This window comes from Ptychodera flava, chromosome 11 (genome assembly GCF_041260155.1).
Source record: "Ptychodera flava strain L36383 chromosome 11, AS_Pfla_20210202, whole genome shotgun sequence".
Lineage (NCBI taxonomy): Eukaryota > Metazoa > Hemichordata > Enteropneusta > Ptychoderidae > Ptychodera > Ptychodera flava.
Genome location: NC_091938.1, coordinates 16,372,657 through 16,394,419, shown reverse-complemented (window position 1 = coordinate 16,394,419; position 21,763 = coordinate 16,372,657). Strand labels below are relative to the sequence as shown.

At 36.9% G+C, this 21,763-nt stretch overlaps 1 protein-coding gene across 1 annotated transcript; it reads left to right on the top strand.

Annotated features, from left to right (window-relative positions):
• The first annotated feature begins 770 nt into the window (after positions 1-770).
• LOC139143649 (crossover junction endonuclease MUS81-like) lies at positions 771-21,444 on the top strand. The gene is made up of 17 exons (XM_070714144.1): positions 771-982; positions 10,664-10,781; positions 11,633-11,736; positions 12,640-12,756; positions 13,420-13,500; positions 13,846-13,934; positions 14,265-14,411; positions 14,897-15,063; positions 15,980-16,265; positions 16,893-17,020; positions 17,533-17,645; positions 18,015-18,131; positions 18,971-19,066; positions 19,747-19,872; positions 20,435-20,538; positions 20,885-20,969; positions 21,207-21,444. Exons 1-17 carry the CDS (start codon positions 848-850, stop codon positions 21,228-21,230), a joined length of 2,037 nt encoding a protein of 678 aa, XP_070570245.1. The 5' UTR covers positions 771-847; the 3' UTR covers positions 21,231-21,444.
• The last annotated feature ends 319 nt before the right edge of the window (positions 21,445-21,763 follow it).

The window sequence follows — 21,763 nt, the reverse complement described above, 5'->3', positions numbered from 1 at the left end:
ACACCAAGAGCCTTGAAATGAATCACCACAAGTGGGATATCAGAAAAGAATTGTGAAAGTTTGAGAGTCTGAATATCTGTCCCGAGGTGCATTCTACCATACAGTAGAACCCTCTTAAGGGACAGATAATTGGATAGATATTCAAGTCTCACACCTATGAAGTGCATACTACCATAATTCATACTCATTCCAATAGGGCAATGATTGGCCAATTAAATCTTTCATTTATAGAATTATACAAGTGAAATGTTACGAAACTTATTTAGCTTCCTTCATTTCAAGGGTGGTGAGAAAATTATATGCAACTTTATCACCAGTTGTAATTCCTTTGTAAACTTTGTCAAACACTTGCTCTACGTTGACAGTTTTAATAAAATGCCAACTCAGCATGTTTTTTATTCATCTGCTCCACCTGACATCAATAAGTACTCCAGCCTTGCAACATGTATGAGGAATGTTAGGGATATCGAAATTAATACCACATACATGGAAGGCTTTAAATCTATAATCTAACCAAAGAACATTTTTCTTTGCCTATCAGCAACCCTTAAGAGACAAAGTTATAAATTATTAAAGCTTTTCCAAAGATAAACGTTTATGCTCAGCAAGTTGCATTTCAATTTCCCCGGAAAACATGTTCAGACTTTGAAGGTCGTAGAAGGACACTGTAGCGAGACAGGGACGATCCGTGCGAGGGCGCCTCCTTTCGCTTCTCTCTCACAAGACAAAAGAAACATGATTATTCTTCATAGAGGGCGCTCTGGCGGGTCATTCGAACGAATAAAATTACATGGCTGCCCACAGCTGATTTAGTGTCGTTCTTATCTGTCGTGGATTCATCCATGAAATGTCTTACAAACAGTCACATAGAGGGACAAAGAAAACCCGTCCTTGTCCCAATCCTCTGTTTTTACAATGGCTTACAGAATGGTACGACACAGCGGCAGATAACAGTTCCAAGATGCAGTATGTTTACGCTAAGGTAACCCTAAAGTTTTACTCGTTTCATTATTCAATTGTACAATTGAATTGACCTAATCAACATCGATATATTCATTTCGCCGAAAATTTATTCCATCATGAGAACATTACAGCGAAGGCTCTTTTAGCTTGCCATAGAAACCAGAGAATGTGGTTCGTTACAATAGTGACCTTCGTTTGCGAACTCTTCCAAACGCGAGTGCTAAGATTGTCAACCGGAAGCGGACGGTGCTTTTGTTCATGGAGGCACTGCAGAATCGTCCAGATACAGGTGCTCAAATCAACCAGTGATCGCGAAGCCCCTGTAAACGTACATAAATAGTACGTTTACAGGGGCTCGCGATCACTGGTTGATTTGAGCACCTGTGGTCTAGATACCTCTAATCATAGTCCCTCTATAGAGGGATATATATATAGTGGATGGAGGGATTGTGCTCTAATGCTGCGCTCTCTAGGGAAGTGGTGATGTGAAAGGCTGAGTCTGCACGGGCTAACAAGGCGTGAATAGTCTAAGAAATATTATATTAATAATCATGATTATGAAAATGAATATTGTATGTAAAATAGAGTGAGTATAGCCTCCTTTCTGCCTACAGTGTGTGGAAATACACACAACCTGTATAGATCATACTATATTGGACACCTTGCTATGTCAAGTGTGATCCGTACTCATTCAATGAGTTTTCAAGAATTAGCACAGAAAGGGAGCTCAAACCAAACGAAATTCCCCCAAAATACGATTGTATTAATGGTATTAATATTTCATAATTATGATTGTTAAAGGGATACAGTCGTCGGAACTGCAGCGCACGCTCGAAGGTTACATGTACATGGGAACCATATGACCAATGTAAACACTGTGCCCATTCCAAGGTACAATGGTGATTGATGAAAGTTAATATGCCGTTCATACACAGGCCATTAAAACGCCTCTGAAAGAGTTCTGGGCCAATGCTGGCACAGAAAGTTAAGTGTGGACGCTGTGAAGTGGTTCTGAAGCGTTTCAGATTTGAGACGGTTTAGTCGGCCCGACCTGAGCCGTTGTAGGGATTAACTCTATCTGCAAATCGCTGTGTGGACGGACCGAGCCGCTTCAGAGGCGTTTTAAACGCCCTCACGCAACAGGTATTTGTAACATAAACAAACAACAACCAACATACAATATTCGCGTTGGTCATGGCTGCTGAACTCAGCTCTACATCTCGTGGAAATAACTGGTCAGACGACGAAATAAGTTTGCTGATCTCAGTCTGGGCAGACGAAAGCATTCAAAGAATGCTAAAGAGAACGTGTCGCGATAGCCTCGTGTACAAAAAAATGCAGAAAAGGCTTTACAGAGAGGTTTAAACCTTACAGCAGATCAGTGCCACTGCAAGCTCAAGGCACTGAAGCTAAAATACAAAGAAGTTGTGGACAGCAACAGACCATGAAGGCGCGACTTTGCACAATTTTTAAATATCGGATACATGTATTTACAATCTAGTATCGCAGTTTGACATATTGACGATTTCGGGACTAATATCGATACTAGACGATACTTGAATGAACTGCGGTTGTCCCATGGGAAGCTGCGCCTATGAAATTGCCGATATTTACCGGCGATTTGGGGACTCTAATATCGAATACGAATACTTTATTGCTCACAACACACTCAAGGAGTGCGGTAAGGCAAAAATTACATAACTCAGCAAACACTGGATGAAGCTGCTGCTGGGGGAGGAACTAAAATGCAAGAAATAAATTTTGCAAGAGGTAGTTTATCTTTGTGAGCAAAGATATACATGAACTTTTCTCTGTCATTCAAATCAAGAAAGCCTGGATTATACAAACTTGTGGATGAAAATAGACTATCTCGATACGTACTGTATTTTGTACATTCTATAACAAAGTGAAATTCATCCTCAACTAAAGACTTACAAAACTTGCAGAATCTTTCATCTGCAGGAACTTTTGGAATTGACTTTCTACCCAGTTCCATTTGTAGGTTGTGATCCGAAATTCTTAGTTTTGTCAGCCACCTCCTATAGGTAAAAGATCTTATATCAAGCAAGTAACTTTCAAATTCAAATTTGTCTTAAAAAGTCTGTAAGTTCGGAGCTTATTCCTCTGTATTCCACACTTCCTTGTATCATTATGAATGTTTCTCAGCCATGTTTGTTCATAAGTTTCACATAAACTATCATATACATTATTAACTGTGGAATTAATATTGCAAACACAAGACCATATATCGCTCCCACTGTGAGAGTTCAATATGCTTTGTATATAATTATACCAATCTGAATTCAACCTGGATGTATAAGCAGATCTCAATAAGATGTCATCTGATAAAACCAAACGATGCCAGTATTTGAGCATGTGCTTTATCACCATAAAGTGAATTGGATATCTACCCAGCTCTCCAACAACACCATCAGACGGTGCATGTTTAGAGACTCCTAAGGATAATCTATAAAAGATATACTAACATCATTGAGAAAGTTACATTTGTCATTAATTTCATGTCCCCATATTTCACAGCCATATGTCATAATAGGAACAATTAAACTATCAAAGAGTGATAATGCAACTTTTACAGAAAGTGAACCATTTTGAAGGCCCTTACGAAGGCTGAAAAGAGCTTTCATTGCCTTCAATTTAAGATTGTGAAAATTACCTTTGAATTTACCATTTGGGGTAATGACAAAACCAAGGTAACAGTACTCTTTCACTAAGTCAAGAGTCACTCCATTGTAAGTGAGTGTAACTCCTTTTACAAGATGATTACTATTGTTGAACACAATCACTTTCGTATTCTTTATGTTAATAGATAATTTCCATTCACGACAAAAACTATGAAGTTTATCTAAGCAGCTTTGTAAGCCTGTTTCAGATCCTGAAATCAATAAAAGATCATCAGCATACATTAGACAATTGAAAAGGAGTTTACCAAGTTTGATAGGACAGTCCTCACTGGAACCAAATGTACTGGGAAGATCATTTATAAAAATATTGAACAAAGTTGGACTTAAATTACACCCTTGCTTAACTCCTAAATTGGAGTCAAATTCTTCAGTAAAGCAATTGTTACTTTTCACACAATACTTAATGTTGTTGTACATGGACTTAATTAAGCTATAAAAATTCCTATTAATGCCATATTTCTGTAATTTCCAAAGTAAACCTGTACGCCAAACCCTGTCAAATGCTTTCTGAAAATCTACAAAACAACAATAAAGGTACCTACGACTGGGACTATAGCTTGACTGAGAAAATTTTGCATAGACATGCTGATCGATAGCAGAACGCAAAACAAGAAGATTATCTGCAGTTCTCCTCTTTGCTCTGAAACCAGACTGAAATGGCGAAAGAATACCATTGCTATTAAGAAAGTTTATAAGCCTATTATGTTCAACACAGAGGTAAACAGTTTTGCAAGGCAACTATTTATAGAGATCCTCTGTATTTGACGGATCACATGTATCACCTGATTTGAACACGGGAACCAAATATGCTTTTTTCCAAGCATTTGGAAACGTTCCTGATCTGAGGATGACATTGAATAATGAACACAATGGACGGGTCAGTCACAATCAGGGTGCGCTAGAGTGTGTCACTTAGGTCAAAATTTCAAGTTCATGATAACTGTCCAGTTAAATAATATGTTGAAAGGTTATGGTATGGGGCATATCTTCCTAAAATTTGGTGAAGCAAACGTCATTAGTATTACCATAGTGCACATTGTTTTATATGGTCGACGCAGTGTCACGGACGCCACAGAAAAGTTGTACATGAAACACAAATGTCATAATAAAATTTTAAACAATGATTTGTTAATGCTTTCTTATGTTATTACAATATAAAAGATGCATATTGGCATTAAAATAAGCTATACTTGGTATGATTTACTTATTTTTCCATGAATGAACACAACCTCAAGTTTAGTGAGAAATACAACAATATTGATCATATTTTTTAATAGGACTTTCAACTTCTCTATGTCCTTCCGCTGGTATGCTGTACTTAAAATTTTATTGTCATATTTTAACCATGCTATAGCAACAATATTAATACCATTCAGTGTAATTAAAATGAACCTCTTTCTAAAATATTTTCTGTTTAGTATGACATGTAATTTTGTCACGGACGCTACCAAAATCAAACTTGAAAGTTAGGTCAATTTGAAATATAAAAAGCAATTAACAATCTGGTTTTTTCTTTCTCTTTTCTCCAAAACCTTTCTCTATCAAACATTTAAATTGTGAAAATTGTGTCAAAACATTGACAATTTCTTTAAATTGAACAAGAAAGCTATAGCAACTACTGCAAAAATCAGTTGGAGTAAAAAATCACGAGCTTCCTTCTGGGATCAACCCTCGAGTCGTTTTCTGACGACACTCCTCATGGTCTATAAAACGAGCATCTAAAACAAATCCTTCATACAAAATCATAGCTCGTTATGTAACTTTGACCAACATGTGAAGGAGTAAGCAGTCCATCGATATCCGGCACGACAACCGAAAAGTCCGGCGAGTTAATTCAAACACACTTTGCCCACATCGCTCAAACAGTTAAAAGGTTTCACGATAGCGGTTTTAACAACGGGGAAACTGAATTTTTTTTGAATTTGTCTCCATTTTGTGCCACAACTTATCGTATAAAACCAAGATGCAATCTGTCATCGAATTGGTACTACAATCAACCAAACTGAAAAGATTGCTGAGCAGTACAGAAAACATCATCTGGCAAAGAAAATCAAAAACTGAGAGAGCTTCCATATAAGTAATCAAAGTTGGCAGCATGAATTAATAAACAAACCAATACTCTCCTCAGACCAAACCGATTTCAAAGGCCATTTACAGCAAATTATGTTACGAAACCATGAAACCTGGGAATGGCTAAACACAGAGAAATAAGATTTATTTCTCGAAATAGCCTTTCACAACATGCTTTTCAAACACCGGAAAGCAGGCACCAATATTGACCCGAAATCTATTACAAAGTCCATGAAAAGACACAAAACCAAAAGTTCGGTTAATTGGTTTAAATGCCTAAAACAAGTAATCGTTGTCAGATTAGTACAACATTTACTGTTAACATAACGAGCACTAGCACAGCTCAAAATATGCCCTTAAACAAAAATCCTTATAAGTGTTCAGAAACACTGGTCGATGCTGGGTCATGTTGATTATAATATGACACCACACACCGGATCGCTCACTGTAGAGTCAGTCAATAGTGGCTAACTCTCTCAATAACGAATCTGGCTTCTCCTCCTCGAGGACGAAGATGACTTCATCACACAACCAAGCGGAGGGGATACAAAACAAGAGAGCGACTGATGAAGGAACCCCATTTTTGGTTCCGAAACACCGTTAAGACGAATCACTCAATCAACAAACCGGTTTACCGGGGACCCAGATCACATGACTAGGGTCAAAGCACTATCGATTCACCGGTGTCTCGCCATGTATTCCACACAAAATAAATGCAATGATCCTTTTATTCACCATAGCGTAATACTAAACAATCTTGGTAGAGCCGATGTGTGGAGTTGCCCTCATTTTCCTTTATATAAAATGTGGTGGTTATTTCACATTTAGATGGCTTATAATCTGAAAGACAATGTTTGCATTTATTGTAGCATCTGTGACATAATGAATTGAAATGGAATACACAATAATAAATGCATATACAGTACAGAATTCATTGTTCTTTTCACTAGAATTCTAATAACATTATTCAATATAATTACTGCATTCTTAAAAAACACCAATCTAAGTGTTACAGTTGAGGCTCAACATAACTTTTTGAGTGTTTTGTTACTTTTTAAAAAATCAATTTTGTGCAAATTTACAATTTTATGCCTTGACATTTTGTAACCCAACTCCATGTATGTACACACAATACACACTAGTATTTATATGTTTCAGAGGATTAACTCCTTTAAAATGTTTTAAATAGTTATTAATTATGACTATGTAGTAAACACCGTCACGGACGCTACACCGTCACGGATGCTACATTTCCATATTTTAGGAATATTAATAGTGAACGCAAGGGACAGTAATTATACAGTTTGTTTATTTAAGGTAGGCACCTATTGACATTTAGGCCTGTGACATCAGATCTTTTACAACTCCTGTTGTCCTTAAGATATGAGTGTGTCACGGACGCTACAAGAAATTCCGACCACAACGATCTCAATTTTCATTTATTCACAAAACAATACAATATGCAATTTTATTTAAATTTTTGTGTATAAAATGTTTGCCATGGATGTTGAGGTTGGAATTAAATTCACTATTACAGTGTTCTCCCCAGAGCTATTATAGAGTGGTGGCCGCCACTCTATAATTTTTGGTAAACAATAGAAACTCATTACCATAACAATTATATTTATTGTTATGCAAATTAGCCGCCACTCTATCAGAAAATCCTGGGGAGATCACTGCTATTACAATATTTTATCCATCTTTCTACATATAAACTAAAGGTATATGTACTTATGGTCATAAAACACAAAAAACATAACGATGGTACAGTTTTGGTAAAAATACCACAGTTTCTGTTCCGATGCACATAGTCACATGAAATAACTTGTGAAAGAAAGGTTAGGTATTCTGCAATAACATATGTAAGCTAAAAATTCCACACTTTCAACACTGTGTTCCAAAAACATTTTGAAATTAAGTACATTTTGAAGTGAAACAGCATAACGCTACTTTTTACAGTTTTTAAAGGCATTTTTGTGGATGTACAACCAAACCTGCACAATATATGCAATATTTCTTTATGTGACCAAGTTAGTTACAACTATTACTACTTATTAGAAACAAATAAGCTATATAATATCAGTCTGAATAGCAGATATATGTCCATAACAAACGAAAATAATCTAGCGCACCCTGATTGTGACTGACCCGTGGAGTAAGTATGGAAGAACCACAATATTGATACTATGACAGAACCCCATGGACGATACTAGATTCATTCAAATCGCGCGTAAATATCCGATTTATATATCGGAGATTTCACCATCTTACAGTTCTGGCCAAACCCGACTTACAAGGACTGACTCTAGCTTCGATACTAGCGATACTAGATTCTGTCAAATCACGCGTAAATATCCGATATATATCGGAGATTTCACCACCTTACAGTTCTGGCCAAACCCGACTTACAAGGACTGACTCTAGCTTCGATACTAGCGATACTAGATTCATTCAAATCGCGCGTAAATATCCGATATATATCGGAGATTTCACCACCTTACAGTTCTGGTCAAACCCGACTTCCAAGGACTGACTCTAGCTTCGATACTAGCGATACTAGATTCTGTCAAATCGCGCGTAAATATCCGATATATATCGGAGATTTCACCACCTTACAGTTCTGGACAAACCCGACTTCCAAGGACTGACTCTAGCTTCGATACTAGACGATACTAGATTCATTCAAATCGCGCATAAATATCCGATATAGGCCTACGGTATATCGGAGATTTCACCACTATACAGTTCTTGTCAAACCCGACTACCAAGGACTGACTCTAGCTGCGATACTGGACGATACTGGATTCATTCTAATCGCGCATATATATCCGATATATCGGAGATTTCACCACCTTGCAGTTCTGGTCAAACCCGACTTCCAAGGACTGACTCCAGCTACGATACTAGACGATACTAGATTCTGTCAAATCGCGTGTAAATATCCGATATAGGCCTATATCAGAGATTTCACCACCTTAAAAGTTCTGGTCAAACCCGACTTCCGAGGACTGACTCTTGCTTTTATACTAGACGATACTAGATTCTGTAAAATCGCGCTAAATATCCTATATTTATCGGAGATTTCAGCCCTTTTAGATCTAGCTAAGCCAATCTAACTTCGATATTGTATAGTCTAGTAGCCGTAAATATCGGATATCATATAAAAGTGCAATGTCGCGGTGTCCCCCAACAGACGGAGCGGCAGAGGCAGAATATCGATGCCTTTCTTCGAATAACTGTCTCAGATCCTCGGTAATCGGCCATCTGTCAATCCCAGTAGAAACGCCAACAGAATACCTGTTAGCTATGCTAAACATTATTCTGAAAAACAATACATTCGAATTTAACAACGAATTCTACAAACAAACATGTTGGTGCACAATGGGATCGCCATCGTCACCCGAGATTGCCAATCGACATCACGTTTCATGGATTAGAACTGGAAATCATATGTGAACACACAACAAAAATATCACTATGGTGTAGATTCAGAGACGATATTTCCTAATCTTCATTGGAACGGAGCACGAACAGTACAGCGGAACAGTAATTAAAAAAATCAGTAATTAAAAAAATGCATCCTACTGTACTTTCAAATTTTCATATGAAAGTTATTCACGCGAAATAACATATCTTGACCTAGTCATTTACAAAGGTCAACGATACAACAACGAAAACATACTAGACACTAGAACGCACACAAAACCAGCAGATACATTCCAGTTCTTACACAGAAAATCATGTCATCCAAAATCAACCTTCAAGGGCCTGATCAAAGGCGAAATATTAAGGTACATGAGGACATGTAACAACGAAGAGGACTTTAACAACAAAGTCAAAACATTTAATGAAAAATTGCTACAACGAGGATATTCACAACAAGAAATATCGAAAGAAGAAAGAAATCCAACATTGGCGACACGCTCATAAATGTACAAGTACACAATCTTACAGAAAAGACAAAATGAAACACAATCAACTGACTCGAATATAAATATCCTAGCCTCCTTACTGGACGAACAAAACACTGACAATGATTAAGCCACAAACAGTGAAACAAAAATCCAAGGGGAGAAAATATCAAAAAAACGACTGAGGAAGAAACCACACTGGTTTCGAAACGTAGCGTCAAAGGATCACACTGTCATTCGACAGCCAGATTACGGCTACGTCTCACCATGGCTTATATCTACACCAATAGCCAATCGCACAAAATAAAACATGAACACAGAGAACGAAAAAATAGTGTAGGTGAAACGTGGAGCCGTTTTCCCTTTATTACAGTTCTGAACGTATCAAACACAAGGGCTAAATCGGTTAACAATTGCATTTGGTCTGCATTCAGATCATTAAAGCGACGATGACTCGGTTTGGACCGCATATGCAGCAGGTAAAAAAACAGAAGACAAGCAGTACGACGTCGTTCATTTCAGCCATCGATAGGCTTGTTACAATGCCGTATGCTTGGTTATACACACCTTTTGAACTTGAGAGGGCGCATTAAGACATCTTAAACACCAAAATAGTGTTGCAGAAGCGTTTCAATTTTTACCTGTCTGAACATAGCATAAAACATTTTTGTCATAATCTACATCGTATAATTTATATGTTGCAGCTATGATGATGAGGTACATCTAGATATCATGCACGAAATACATTGTAAACAAGAAACTCGCACGGGCGCAGTTCCGACAACCGTTTCCCTTTAATATAATATGATACTTCTCAAACTTTTCAGGCCTAGTTAGCCTGTCAAACTGCAGTTCTGTTATTGTACAAGTCACACCGGGATTCACACACATGAAAGTAATGATCTTGCAGAAGCCATGTTTGGCATCTGCAATCTGGGGAATCAGTTGAAATCGAATTGAATTTACAAGTCTTAATACAACATTTTATTATCATCCCTTTGTAATCTCTGTTTGCAGGCAATTGACTCTTTGAAGAAGTATCCACTGCCCCTACGCAGTGGCAAAGAAGCCAAGATACTGCAGGGATTTGGTGACAAAATCTGTAAAATGTTGGATAAAAAGATGTTAGAACATGGTAATGTATATCCAATGATGTAGAATAGGATACCCAATCAAATCAAACAGCAAATACAAAGTGTTCCTCTAGCTTATATGAGTGATCTAAATTTCATGGATTGAAAGTTCTTGATTTTGTCATGATCGTGACCGATATTTGCATCTGAAACTCATTTTAAGGAGGATACACTCATATTTTCACAGGGAGTGGTCCTATTTTTCAGCTACCAGTATATATAACAGGAATTTCCTGTCTCAAATTCTGTCATGGGAACTAGCATGATTGTATTATCAGAAGTTTGTCAGACTCAAAAATGTTTCATTCAATTTCAACAAGTATATTGAGCCAAAGCAGAATCAAATATTTTACAGGGACAACACAAGTAAAAGAGGAAGGTTATGGTGTTAGTATACTTTTTGAGAGCTTGAGCTCAGAGGGAGTCACTTAATGTTTTAACCTTATGTGAAACTTGGATTTTCTGGTGTTATAGTGAGCTCAGACATATGCTTAAGGTAGCATATTTTGGCCTATGTTGAGATTAATCAATTCAATGTTTCTCTAATAAACACTTTAGATTGATGAAAGTTGAAAATCAAACGCCATTCTGTAAAGTAGGTAATGGTAGGGACTTGTCAAACGCTAGCTTACAGTGACCTGTACCAAATTTAAATGCTGTCATTCCATGTATTGAATTGTGAAAATGATGTAATGTGTATGTTCCTTAGCACATTCAATCCTTTGGATTGAGACATTCCTCTTTAAGTCTTTTGATTATTATTGAAAGCTGTTTGAGTGACAGACATCCAGTTTCCGCAGTTTTTATTGGATATCATTAAATAACATATTATTGTATTTCTTCTAATCACAAGGGATCACACCAAGTTCACCAGTTTCTGTTATCAACCATGGACCCCAAGAACCTATCAGAGATGAAATCTCACGTCAGCAGACAGCTGAAGAAAATCAATCCAAGGTATCAACTGTATAGATGGTATCTTTCCTTTGTCATCCCAGAGGGATCTTGGCATCCTTGTATTCAGAGGCATAAAATTATAATACAATTGTTGACTGCAGATACATATACCGGTACTTTGCATTGAATCATAATGTACAACTAGTATTGGTCCACTAAAACAAGGTTACAGGGAGATTGAAATTGTAGCTTGGCAACACCCTTTTTCCAAAACCATGAACTCCCTATTTTGTTTGAACAAGACTCTCTTATTATAATTTATTTGTGGTTGGAACGACCCATCCCCTCCCAAGAAGAGTGTTTCCCAGCATCATGGCATCAAGATTAATCTCACAAGTCAGTCACAGTCAAACTGTTTATATGGTGACAACAACAAAAGAATTATTGCATTTGGTTTTCTCAACAGCAACCCATTACCAAAGACCTTTATGTTCAATAGTTAATGTCATGTTTAGGTTTGTATGTAAAGGAAAGTGTAAATTTTTTCCGTTTCCAAAGATTACACCAGGTTTCTCCACAAGGGGGTTTGAAGGATAGGCCACCCCTACCCTGAGCAATCAATTCATATGTAAATAACCATACAAAAGGACACATTTGCATCATAAAAGAATATGGAAAGTAGCATTGCTATGTAGATTGGTTACCACCTTGTTTTTCAAGCTGTGGAGAATACACTGTCACTGTACACTGGGTACCTTCACTTTGTTCTGAATATCACTGATCTTAAAGAGGAATAATCAAAGAAACCACACGGTCCCTGCAATGTGCCAGTACTGCTTGACTATGAAAATGGTGCAATGTGATTATCCACAAACGTTACACTCATTTATCCAACCTACACTTCTTGCTTTACTAGCTAGATATCCACAAATCATGACAATCTTTTAAATTTCATTTTGACAGAAAAAAAGAGTAACTGCCAAGAAAACTGGTGGAGGAAGTGGCAAGACCAAGGAATACATCCCTGCCTACAGGTCTGGTGCATATGCACTCATATTGACATTGTACAGCAATCTACAGGTAAGAGCCACAGAACCCTTTCACCCCTATGCCCTGTACGTGGATCACGCCATCCAAATGAAAACAATAGGAATATACCAAAGTCTGCTTCTGAATGGGTTGTGTTATGTTGCAGAGATGAAAAATAGCAGAAGAGGTGAATTTATCAGGAAATTTGTGCAGTAACCTTCAAAAGAATGAAAACGACAGCGATACCTCTTTAGTCATCATCATTTGAAAAAACATAGCTGTAATGTGTCTACACTGAAGATATTAGAGAGAACGCGAACAACTTCAATGGATTTAAAAACTTACTGTAAAAACAAACTTTGAAAGACTTCAAAATTGTTATTACATGTACACAGGGTACATTTTGTATTTAACAGATCAGTGCAGTACATTCCAGTTTCAATTGTTGCACTGTCATGCATGATATGTAGATGCATTATGTCAACATAGTTGCAACATTGAAATTTTACAATGTACATTATGACAAACATGTTTTAATGTACCTTGGATATAATGTTTACATTGCTTGTATGGGTCCCATCTGATCTTTGGGTGCAATTTCAGTGACCCTCCCTCTGTGTAATTAGTTTATTTGACTTTGTGAGTCATTGCACATATTCCTGAAACATAACATGACATTTTGTCTCCTTTATATTCTAAAATATTGTTTGACAGAGAGCCAGTAGCCGAGGTTACATGACCAAAGCTGAGTTAATGAGAGAAGCACAGTCTCTGTGTGATAAGTCACTGTCTCAGGTAAGATAAGATTTCATTGTTTGGAAAGTATAAAAACTTTCATGCATTTACCTTGATGTTTTTAAGCACAGGAAATTGTCAAATTTCTTTTACCGACTTGATGTGGTTGGAGCAAAATTTGTCGTGAGTACTGTAACTCAGAAAAAAAAAATAGTTGCACATCAAAAGTGTGAGTAAGGACAAAAGCCCCTGCGATAATTTCACTATTCTGTAAATATATTGTGTGAATCATCAGTTTAATGTTCCTTCTAGTTAAATCAGAAATGAAATTAAAAAAGAAACACATAGTTCAAATTTTCAATTTGCCAATTTTACATATTGTGTTGTCTATATTGCTGTTGCTAGCCGGATCCTGGCTGCCGATACACAGCGTGGTCATCCATGGGAACTCTGGTGAAAAAAGGTTACGTCATGAAAGACAGCAACCCTGCTAAGTAAGTGACAAAACATTCTATTGGTAGTCTTTGTGATGAAATTTCAGTGAAAGTGTAAATAATTATCTACAGGTTCAGTGTACATAATTTTGTTATGGAAGGGTCCATCTCCAGAACTGCATTCTCCTTAACTCATCTTCCCAGTTTTGTGATTTTTGATATCAATACAGCCATATGATTACACACAAAGCATATCATTATAAATCTTTTGAAAAGTTCGTAGCAGGTTCCCAAATTCATACTACATTGACTGCATATGAAAATGAAGCCATTCCAGTACATGAAATCTGTCAATGAAGCATCCGTGACGCCTGCTTCTTGTCAACACAGATACAGCCTGACAGACTCTGGATGCGAATTGGCCAATAAACTACAGGCAGTTGCGTCCTCACCAGAGAGGCAGACAGCGCCCTCATTCACCATCACTGGTCCAGTGAGTGTGTCCGTGATTAGCAGCAGTGCAAGTCATACAGAAAGGTACTTACCTGTCAATGAATGGTTTCATCCACTGTTGTTGTAAGGACAAGTCAGTCCATTTCAGTTTTCGATTTTGAATTTTTCAAAATTTTTCACTGCAATATTTTTATCATGTTACCAGTTACTAATAATTTCAGGTTATCATGGACACAAATGTCTTCTGACAGGTAATCATTTATACCTACGGTCAAAATGAGAAAGGCGCTTGATTCTCTCGATTATCATGTTTATTTTGAGAAGAAATGTAAAAGAATTGATAGTACATCAGGCAAGGCAACTAGTCAATGCCATAACGGTCATATTCCAATATATGCACGCTGTAGTTCTCTACTGTAAACTTATGGTGGTCATTTTCTGCTTGTCATTATGGCATCATTCAAACTATCCTTCTCTATTCTAATGTCAGTATCTTGCCGCATAAGTTTTGTAAGAGAACAAGGATAAAAAACTAATATTTTATGTCTAATATATGTGGTGGTACCCAGAACCTGTCCATCATCAAGGTTACTTGTCATTGATGAAGATGATGATGATGATGATGATGCCGGCGTTAGATACAAGAGACAAGGTATCCATGGAGCAAATGATAGCAGTGATGATGATTGTCAGATGATAGTTGATGGAACAGAAAATGAAACAGTGACCAGACATGGTAAGTTCTGTTGTTTGCCCTCTATCTTACTGGTATTCAGTGACTATTCATTCCATGTTGTGGACTCCCCAACCTCATCATTTAACATGGATGTCAAATGCAAATACCCCTGTCTATGATTGAAGTTTGTGGAATTCCTCATTGAAACAAAATACCAAATAAGACTTCACATCAAATGTCTTTTTGCATTTTCAGAATTCCAAAACATTTTGGTATTTGATGTGTTTAATACACCAAACCTGCAATGTGGATTGAGAAGTGACCAAGGCACACATATTAATTCTTAAGATTAAGACAAGGCTTCTTATACAGCGTTTGACAGTGTATTCTACATCTATCCAAATCCACTGCAAATGGTTTTATATAGAAACATTAACATTGTTATTTATATTGATTGATACAAGATTTATCAACCACTTTTGATAGACCATGTGAATAAAATTGCATTTTACAGATGTTACCGTCACTGTACTCTTTATAATACACAAAAATAGAAAATGATATTTTTACTACACCTGTATAACAGGAATCGGTTCAAAGTTTTGTCAGAGTAGTACATCATTAGTTTTCACTTCAGGGTCAATCAAAACACAGCTTTACCAAAAAGCAGACAGTGCTACTGGAGTTCTGCAAGTAAACATGGCCTCTTTTACCATATATGGGCACAATATGAAAATTTTGAATTGCAGTAATATTAATTTCTCGGTGTAAACATATTTAGACAAACAGAATAAGTTTCACTTTGTTTCTGAAATCTGTAAAGTAACAATTTACATGTCTGTCAAGTGACAGACACATTTCAGAATTTGATGATCTTTGCCTTTCAGTCAGGGTGTGTTTTGACCGTTTTGTCCCTTTCTCACATATTTTTACCTTATTATTTGATTGTTGATGGAAATTTCATCGTGTGTTTTAGGTTCATTGCATCAAAGCACAGACTTACCCAGGCTAGGGTTTGAGCATCCCAGTGGAAGTTCCCAGAGCAGTGTTGGATTGGACGGTCACAACGGAAATTCCCAATTTAGTTTGACATCGGAAGTGTCATCTCAGAGTACATTGGTTAGTCTTACGTCAGAGGGTGACAGTAGTTTACCAAGTAGCTGTAGTGTGAGCACACCATTAAGTGATATCAGACCGGAGTTTATTCTTCAGCCGGGAAACTTTGATGTTGTATTGTGCGTGGACAACTGTGAAACTGCTGGGTGAGTTGAATATAGTGCACTGTACATGGACATATGTATTCCTTACGTTGCAGTGAGTGTGATTTCCTCAGACAGAGTAACATGTAAGTTTACATACGTGTATTATTTACGCATAGTTGATGTTGTAGTATCACTGATGTTTGTAATTCTGGTGTTGTGAGAGATCTTGCATTTTATTTGCTGGAAGTGTACATCAACAGTGTTGCTAATGGGCAATGTATTTTGGCCAGAATTTGAACAAGACAGCCGACAGATTTGTAACACGTTATAGTCTTGTAGCTTTTGGGAGTTAGGCCAAGGAAAAAAAATTGTGCTGTTCTGATAACCCGACCTACCCTATTTTTTGCCTGTCAACCCTAAACTTTTTAGAGCTATGAAAACACGGAAGTATAAAAAAAAAGAAAAAACCCTGTAAAATCACATGTTCGTTACTTGGCATTTGATTTTTGCTTGAACGAGGATGTATTTTATATTTTTATTCCTTTTATATGTATGATACATTTTTCTGGAAATGTTGTGGCCAGTGTTTGATTGCCCTGAACCCCTGAAAATTGCATATTTAAAATCAAAAATACACTAGTAACATGATAATGTGCACTATTAATGTGTGGCTGGATTTCCTGACAGGGGTTCTGGAAGCCGCAAGCAAAACCTACTTCCTGAACTCAGAAAGAATGGCATTAACTTTGATGTAAGGAAGCTGCAAGTTGGAGACTTTCTGTGGATTGCAAAGGAAAGAATTAAACCTAAACCTGGTAGGTGCACAGCAAATAATTGCACTGTAACAACTAGAAGATATTTTGCTCTCCAGAAAGAGGAAAGTCATTAATTTCCTACATGTAGCTTTGATGCTTAAATGAAAGTGTAATGATTTTTCCCATCTTGAAAAAACAATGGAAAAAAATTATCAAAAATCTTTCCTTTTAAGTATATGTATATAAACCTGTTAACCCCTGAATTCCCTGTAAGCAGGTCCACAGTACCGGTTGATAAAGATGGGTTTTGGCCAAACCATTTTGCTCCAAGAGTCAAAGCTTGATGAAACCTTTCTCCATAACGTATCAAGTACCTACAGTACTCAGTAATTCTGCTGATATGTTTGACGGCCAGAACTGAATCTCACCTCTTTTTGTTTTGCCGTGCAATAAGTAAGCCATTAGATTCAAACTTTGGTTTGTGATATATTACATGCTCCATCCCAAACAAGTGGAGAATTGACATGATAATAACAAAGTGTTGTCTGCTTTGTGACTGTTCCATTTTCCAGGCAGTCTTCAAGTCCCTGTGGCAAGGGAAATAGTTCTGGATTACATTGTGGAGAGAAAAAGAATGGATGATTTAGCAAGCAGTATAATGGATGGTAGATTTAAAGAACAAAAGGTGAGATTGTTGTGGAAGTGAAAAGTTTATCTGGTCGCAAATGTAGAAAAATAAATTTTGAGCCTAATTTTGATGTGATACCAGTAGAAATAGTGTTGTTTGAAATGTCATAAATCCTCTGTGTAAATTGTGAAATAAGATTAAGAAAATATGAGGGTTTTCTTAATCTCTTCTCAAACAGGGAAAAAATTCATTGTAAACTCTGACTATGACAAAAAACAGTCAGACATTGATAGATCTTGGTTGTATATGTAACTAAAAAGGTTGCAATTCTGTGATCTCTTGCCCTGTACTTTAGTATTAATCTATGATATTGTAACAGTGAGAGATATTACAGGATGACATTTTCATACTGTCTTTCCCAACTAGTTCCGACTAAAGAACTGTGGTTTGAGAAAACCTATTTACTTGGTGGAAGACCTGGGCTGCAGCCAGCATTTCAGTATTCCTGAAACCACCCTCCAACAAGCAATCGTCAACACACAGGTTTGTTTTACCTACTTATTCAGTGCTCAATAACATCTTCATTGCTTTATGTTGGTGTTGCCCTGGTGCCTTTTTCCAATGTCATGGTGTATGTTACTGGTACAGTAATAAAGTAGTATGCATCTTGACACTCAAGTTCCGAATTATTGCTGAAATTTTCCTTAAGGAAACTTCAAACCATAGTCTTTTATAAAAAGAATACAATCAAGGGTTACCCTGTAAATTTTGGTGTTGAAGAAAGAGATTACGGTAATTTAAAAGAAAGGTTCAGAGCCAAAACCAACATGTATTTTCATCAACTTAGTATGATATGTTACAGTGGGTTAAGTCAATAAAAATCATGCGTACAGTGTCTATGTTTTCAGAGGCCTCAAAATGTTCAAGTCTTTGTGAAAATGCAACCTATGGGACACGTCATGCATCACTTCTTTAACCAACTTGACCTGATGGTAACATATGAACTTGACAGGATAAAGGTGAAAGCAATAATAGTCAGAAAGAGCAGAGATGTACTTAACTTGTAAAATACTGCACTGAAAAGTTCCCAAACCCCAGCGAAAAATTGTCAAACTTTTATTTCTTACTTAACTTTCAGGCTACAGATCTTTTTTATCATGAAGATACATAAGTCTTTAAATTAAGTACTTATTAATTTGAAGTTCATTGGTAATGTCAGTTCATAAGCCATACCTTTCTGTCACTCAATGTTTTTTGGTGTTCATTTCAAATAAAAATCCTGTTAGGTTTGTTTTGTCACACAAGTATGGATATTTGTATGCCACTGAATCTGTAAAAAAGTGATGTCGCACTGGATTTTCCCATGTCTCACACTTTCCCAGGTGACAGATGGTTTCTACATCAAGCACACACATTCACAGAAGGAATCTGTCGGCTACCTGACAATCATGACAAGATATTTACAGAGCGTTTATGCAGTAAGTGGAACATTCCATTGAGTTCATGTGACATGTGTAAATATATAGCCAATTATACGGTACAAAATGTTACTGAACGTCAAAACAGAAATCTTCCCAAGCGTGAACCAACAGTTGTGGTCAGTGACAAATCAGTACTGGTCAATGATACACCATGCCGGTCAATATCAACCACTGATGACCAGCCCTGGGAGAACTCTGAGATTCCTGACAGTCAGTATGAACAAAACATAGTTTTAAAACAATTATGCCAAATTTTGGTAGTCTGTTTATAATCCAATTATGTAGGACAGTATTGAGAATTGGGGCCGCGCATGTTTATCTCTATTGTAAAATGCTGTAGTGTGTTACTGCAAGTGGTTTTGGCCCAGCATTTTTCGGTCTCAACACTAAACCATGTTAGCTGCAGAAGTCACTGATCACTGAAAGCCATCAATAGTGAATATGAAATGTTCCAGTACCTAACACATTTTTACTGCTTTTTCCCATTGATATCCCAATCTTGACCACTTTTTCCAAATACCAACCCCGGTATTTAGCCTTACAATCTCACATTTAACCCTTTCACCACCATGGTTTGTCCCAGATCCATTGTTTTCTATGGTAAAATTGGACCTGTACACAGGGAACTTGGGTGAAAGGGTTAATCTGAGTGCTTTCTTTTCACTGTCATTTCCTAGAACAAAACATTGGTAGCATATACCAAAGATCACCTGAATAGCCTTCAGAGCAGACCTGTTGCCAGTGACCATCAACATATGCTAATGACATTTGGAGAGTTCAACGAACTTACTGTCAAGAACAAGGTCAGTACCCTCTTGTGGGAAAACAACATCTGTGTTTTGCAGAAAGTTACCTGGAATATGGCAAATCTTCAAAATAAATTTCAAATATTTCGCCTGATTATTGTGAAGTTATCTGAATTAGTGAAATTTTTAAAGTCAGCAAAGTGGCGTCTGATGATATTAGCCACTTTCAAGACCTTGATTGGCTCATTTAGATTTTAAAAGGGAAAGTTAAACCAATCAGTGTCAACCTTGTAAATATGATCACTGCTCATCAGATATTTACCAGACATAAAGCAATCAAGACTTGACAAGAGGTTTTATCAAGTTTTTTTGTTTTTTTTATACATAACTCACAAAGCTATACACAGACAGGACATGTGCCTTTCAAAGAAGTAAATATTTTGTTCATTCATAAAGGCTGCTCATCTGTTTGACAATTGATCAGTTTATACTATATAGCAAATAGTAAGGGTTGAATACTGGACAAGTCCTTGGGTTGCAGCACCACTAGTCATAAAGTTATACTGGTCCCCACTGACCATCAAATAATGAGTGGATTTACTCTTGTGTCTTTTCACAGGCAATGACCGTCACTGAGATGTTCGCTAAACAGCTGATGCAAATCAGTGGACTGTCTGCTGAGAAAGCCAAAGTGATATTGGAAAAATATCGCACACCAAAACAGTAAGGAAAATATGCCAATAACAATAATTAGTTCATCATGTTCTTCTGAGACAGTTGTCAATTTGAATACCTATACTTTTTCACTTAAACACTTGTCTTAATTTTGCACGCTGTGAAGGGACCCTGGCTTAATACTCAATTGTTCATTATCTGACTGAAAAAAACAGTGTTTGAGGTGTCAGATCACCAAAATGTTTATGGTTAAAATGTGAAATTATATTTTCCATTATGCCAAGTCATAAAAATGATTGCATACACTACAAGTGTATTTCATGTATGGTAATATCTGTTTCTTTGCGGTGTCAAATTTGTTGTATAAATTGTATTCTGCTTTTTTTTTAATCAGACTGATGGAGGCATACCAGAACTGTCAGGGTGTTGGGAGACAAAGAAAAACTACTATCCCTTCTCAAGTATGGCAAATCACAGAGGTTAGTTGTATAGGCAGTCTGTTGGAAACCTTGTACAAATTTCCATTGAGTGTCATTATTATACTGGTATGCTTGACAAATTAATGTTGTGTCTAGCAATTCCTAGAATATTGTTGGACATCAGAGTGTTCAAGAGAAAACATGTCTGAGTGATTCTTTTGAAGTAATATACAACCTTTTCTTTTCTTGGAAAGTTATGCAATTATTGATAAATGTGACTGCCTCTGTTCCTTGCAGAAATCTTGGTCCCACTTTGAGTAAGTCGGTTTATCAACTTTACAACACTGAGGGCGCTCTGCAATAAAATCCGTTTGGAAAGTTTCACCCAGAACAAGAACCCAAAAGAAGCCAAGAACTGCCAAACAACAATACTTCAGATGTACACAGAAGAGGCTTTCACAATTCTACCTCATTTCATGCTGCTTTGTAAATAGAATCTTTGTTTATCAAATAAAACAATATTACACACGTTTCACTGTTCGCCTTTTCTATGTTGCTACATTTGCCTTGCGTCACACATGGGGATGTTCAAATGACATTTGGTTTGAGTCTACCCAATTTTAAAACAATGTTTCAGATTTTTACTACCTTCATCAAAACATCTACAGACAAAATATGGCCCACTTCTACACATCAGCCAGGGTAGGCCAACCAGAAGTGGAAAGGAAACCCAGCTGGTCAGCATACACCCATACAAGCTCCTCTATGCGATTCTCCCTGTTCAGCATACCATAGTATCTCAACTTGGTCTCTGGACTCTCATCAATGAATGTCACAGACGGGAAGAGACTGGG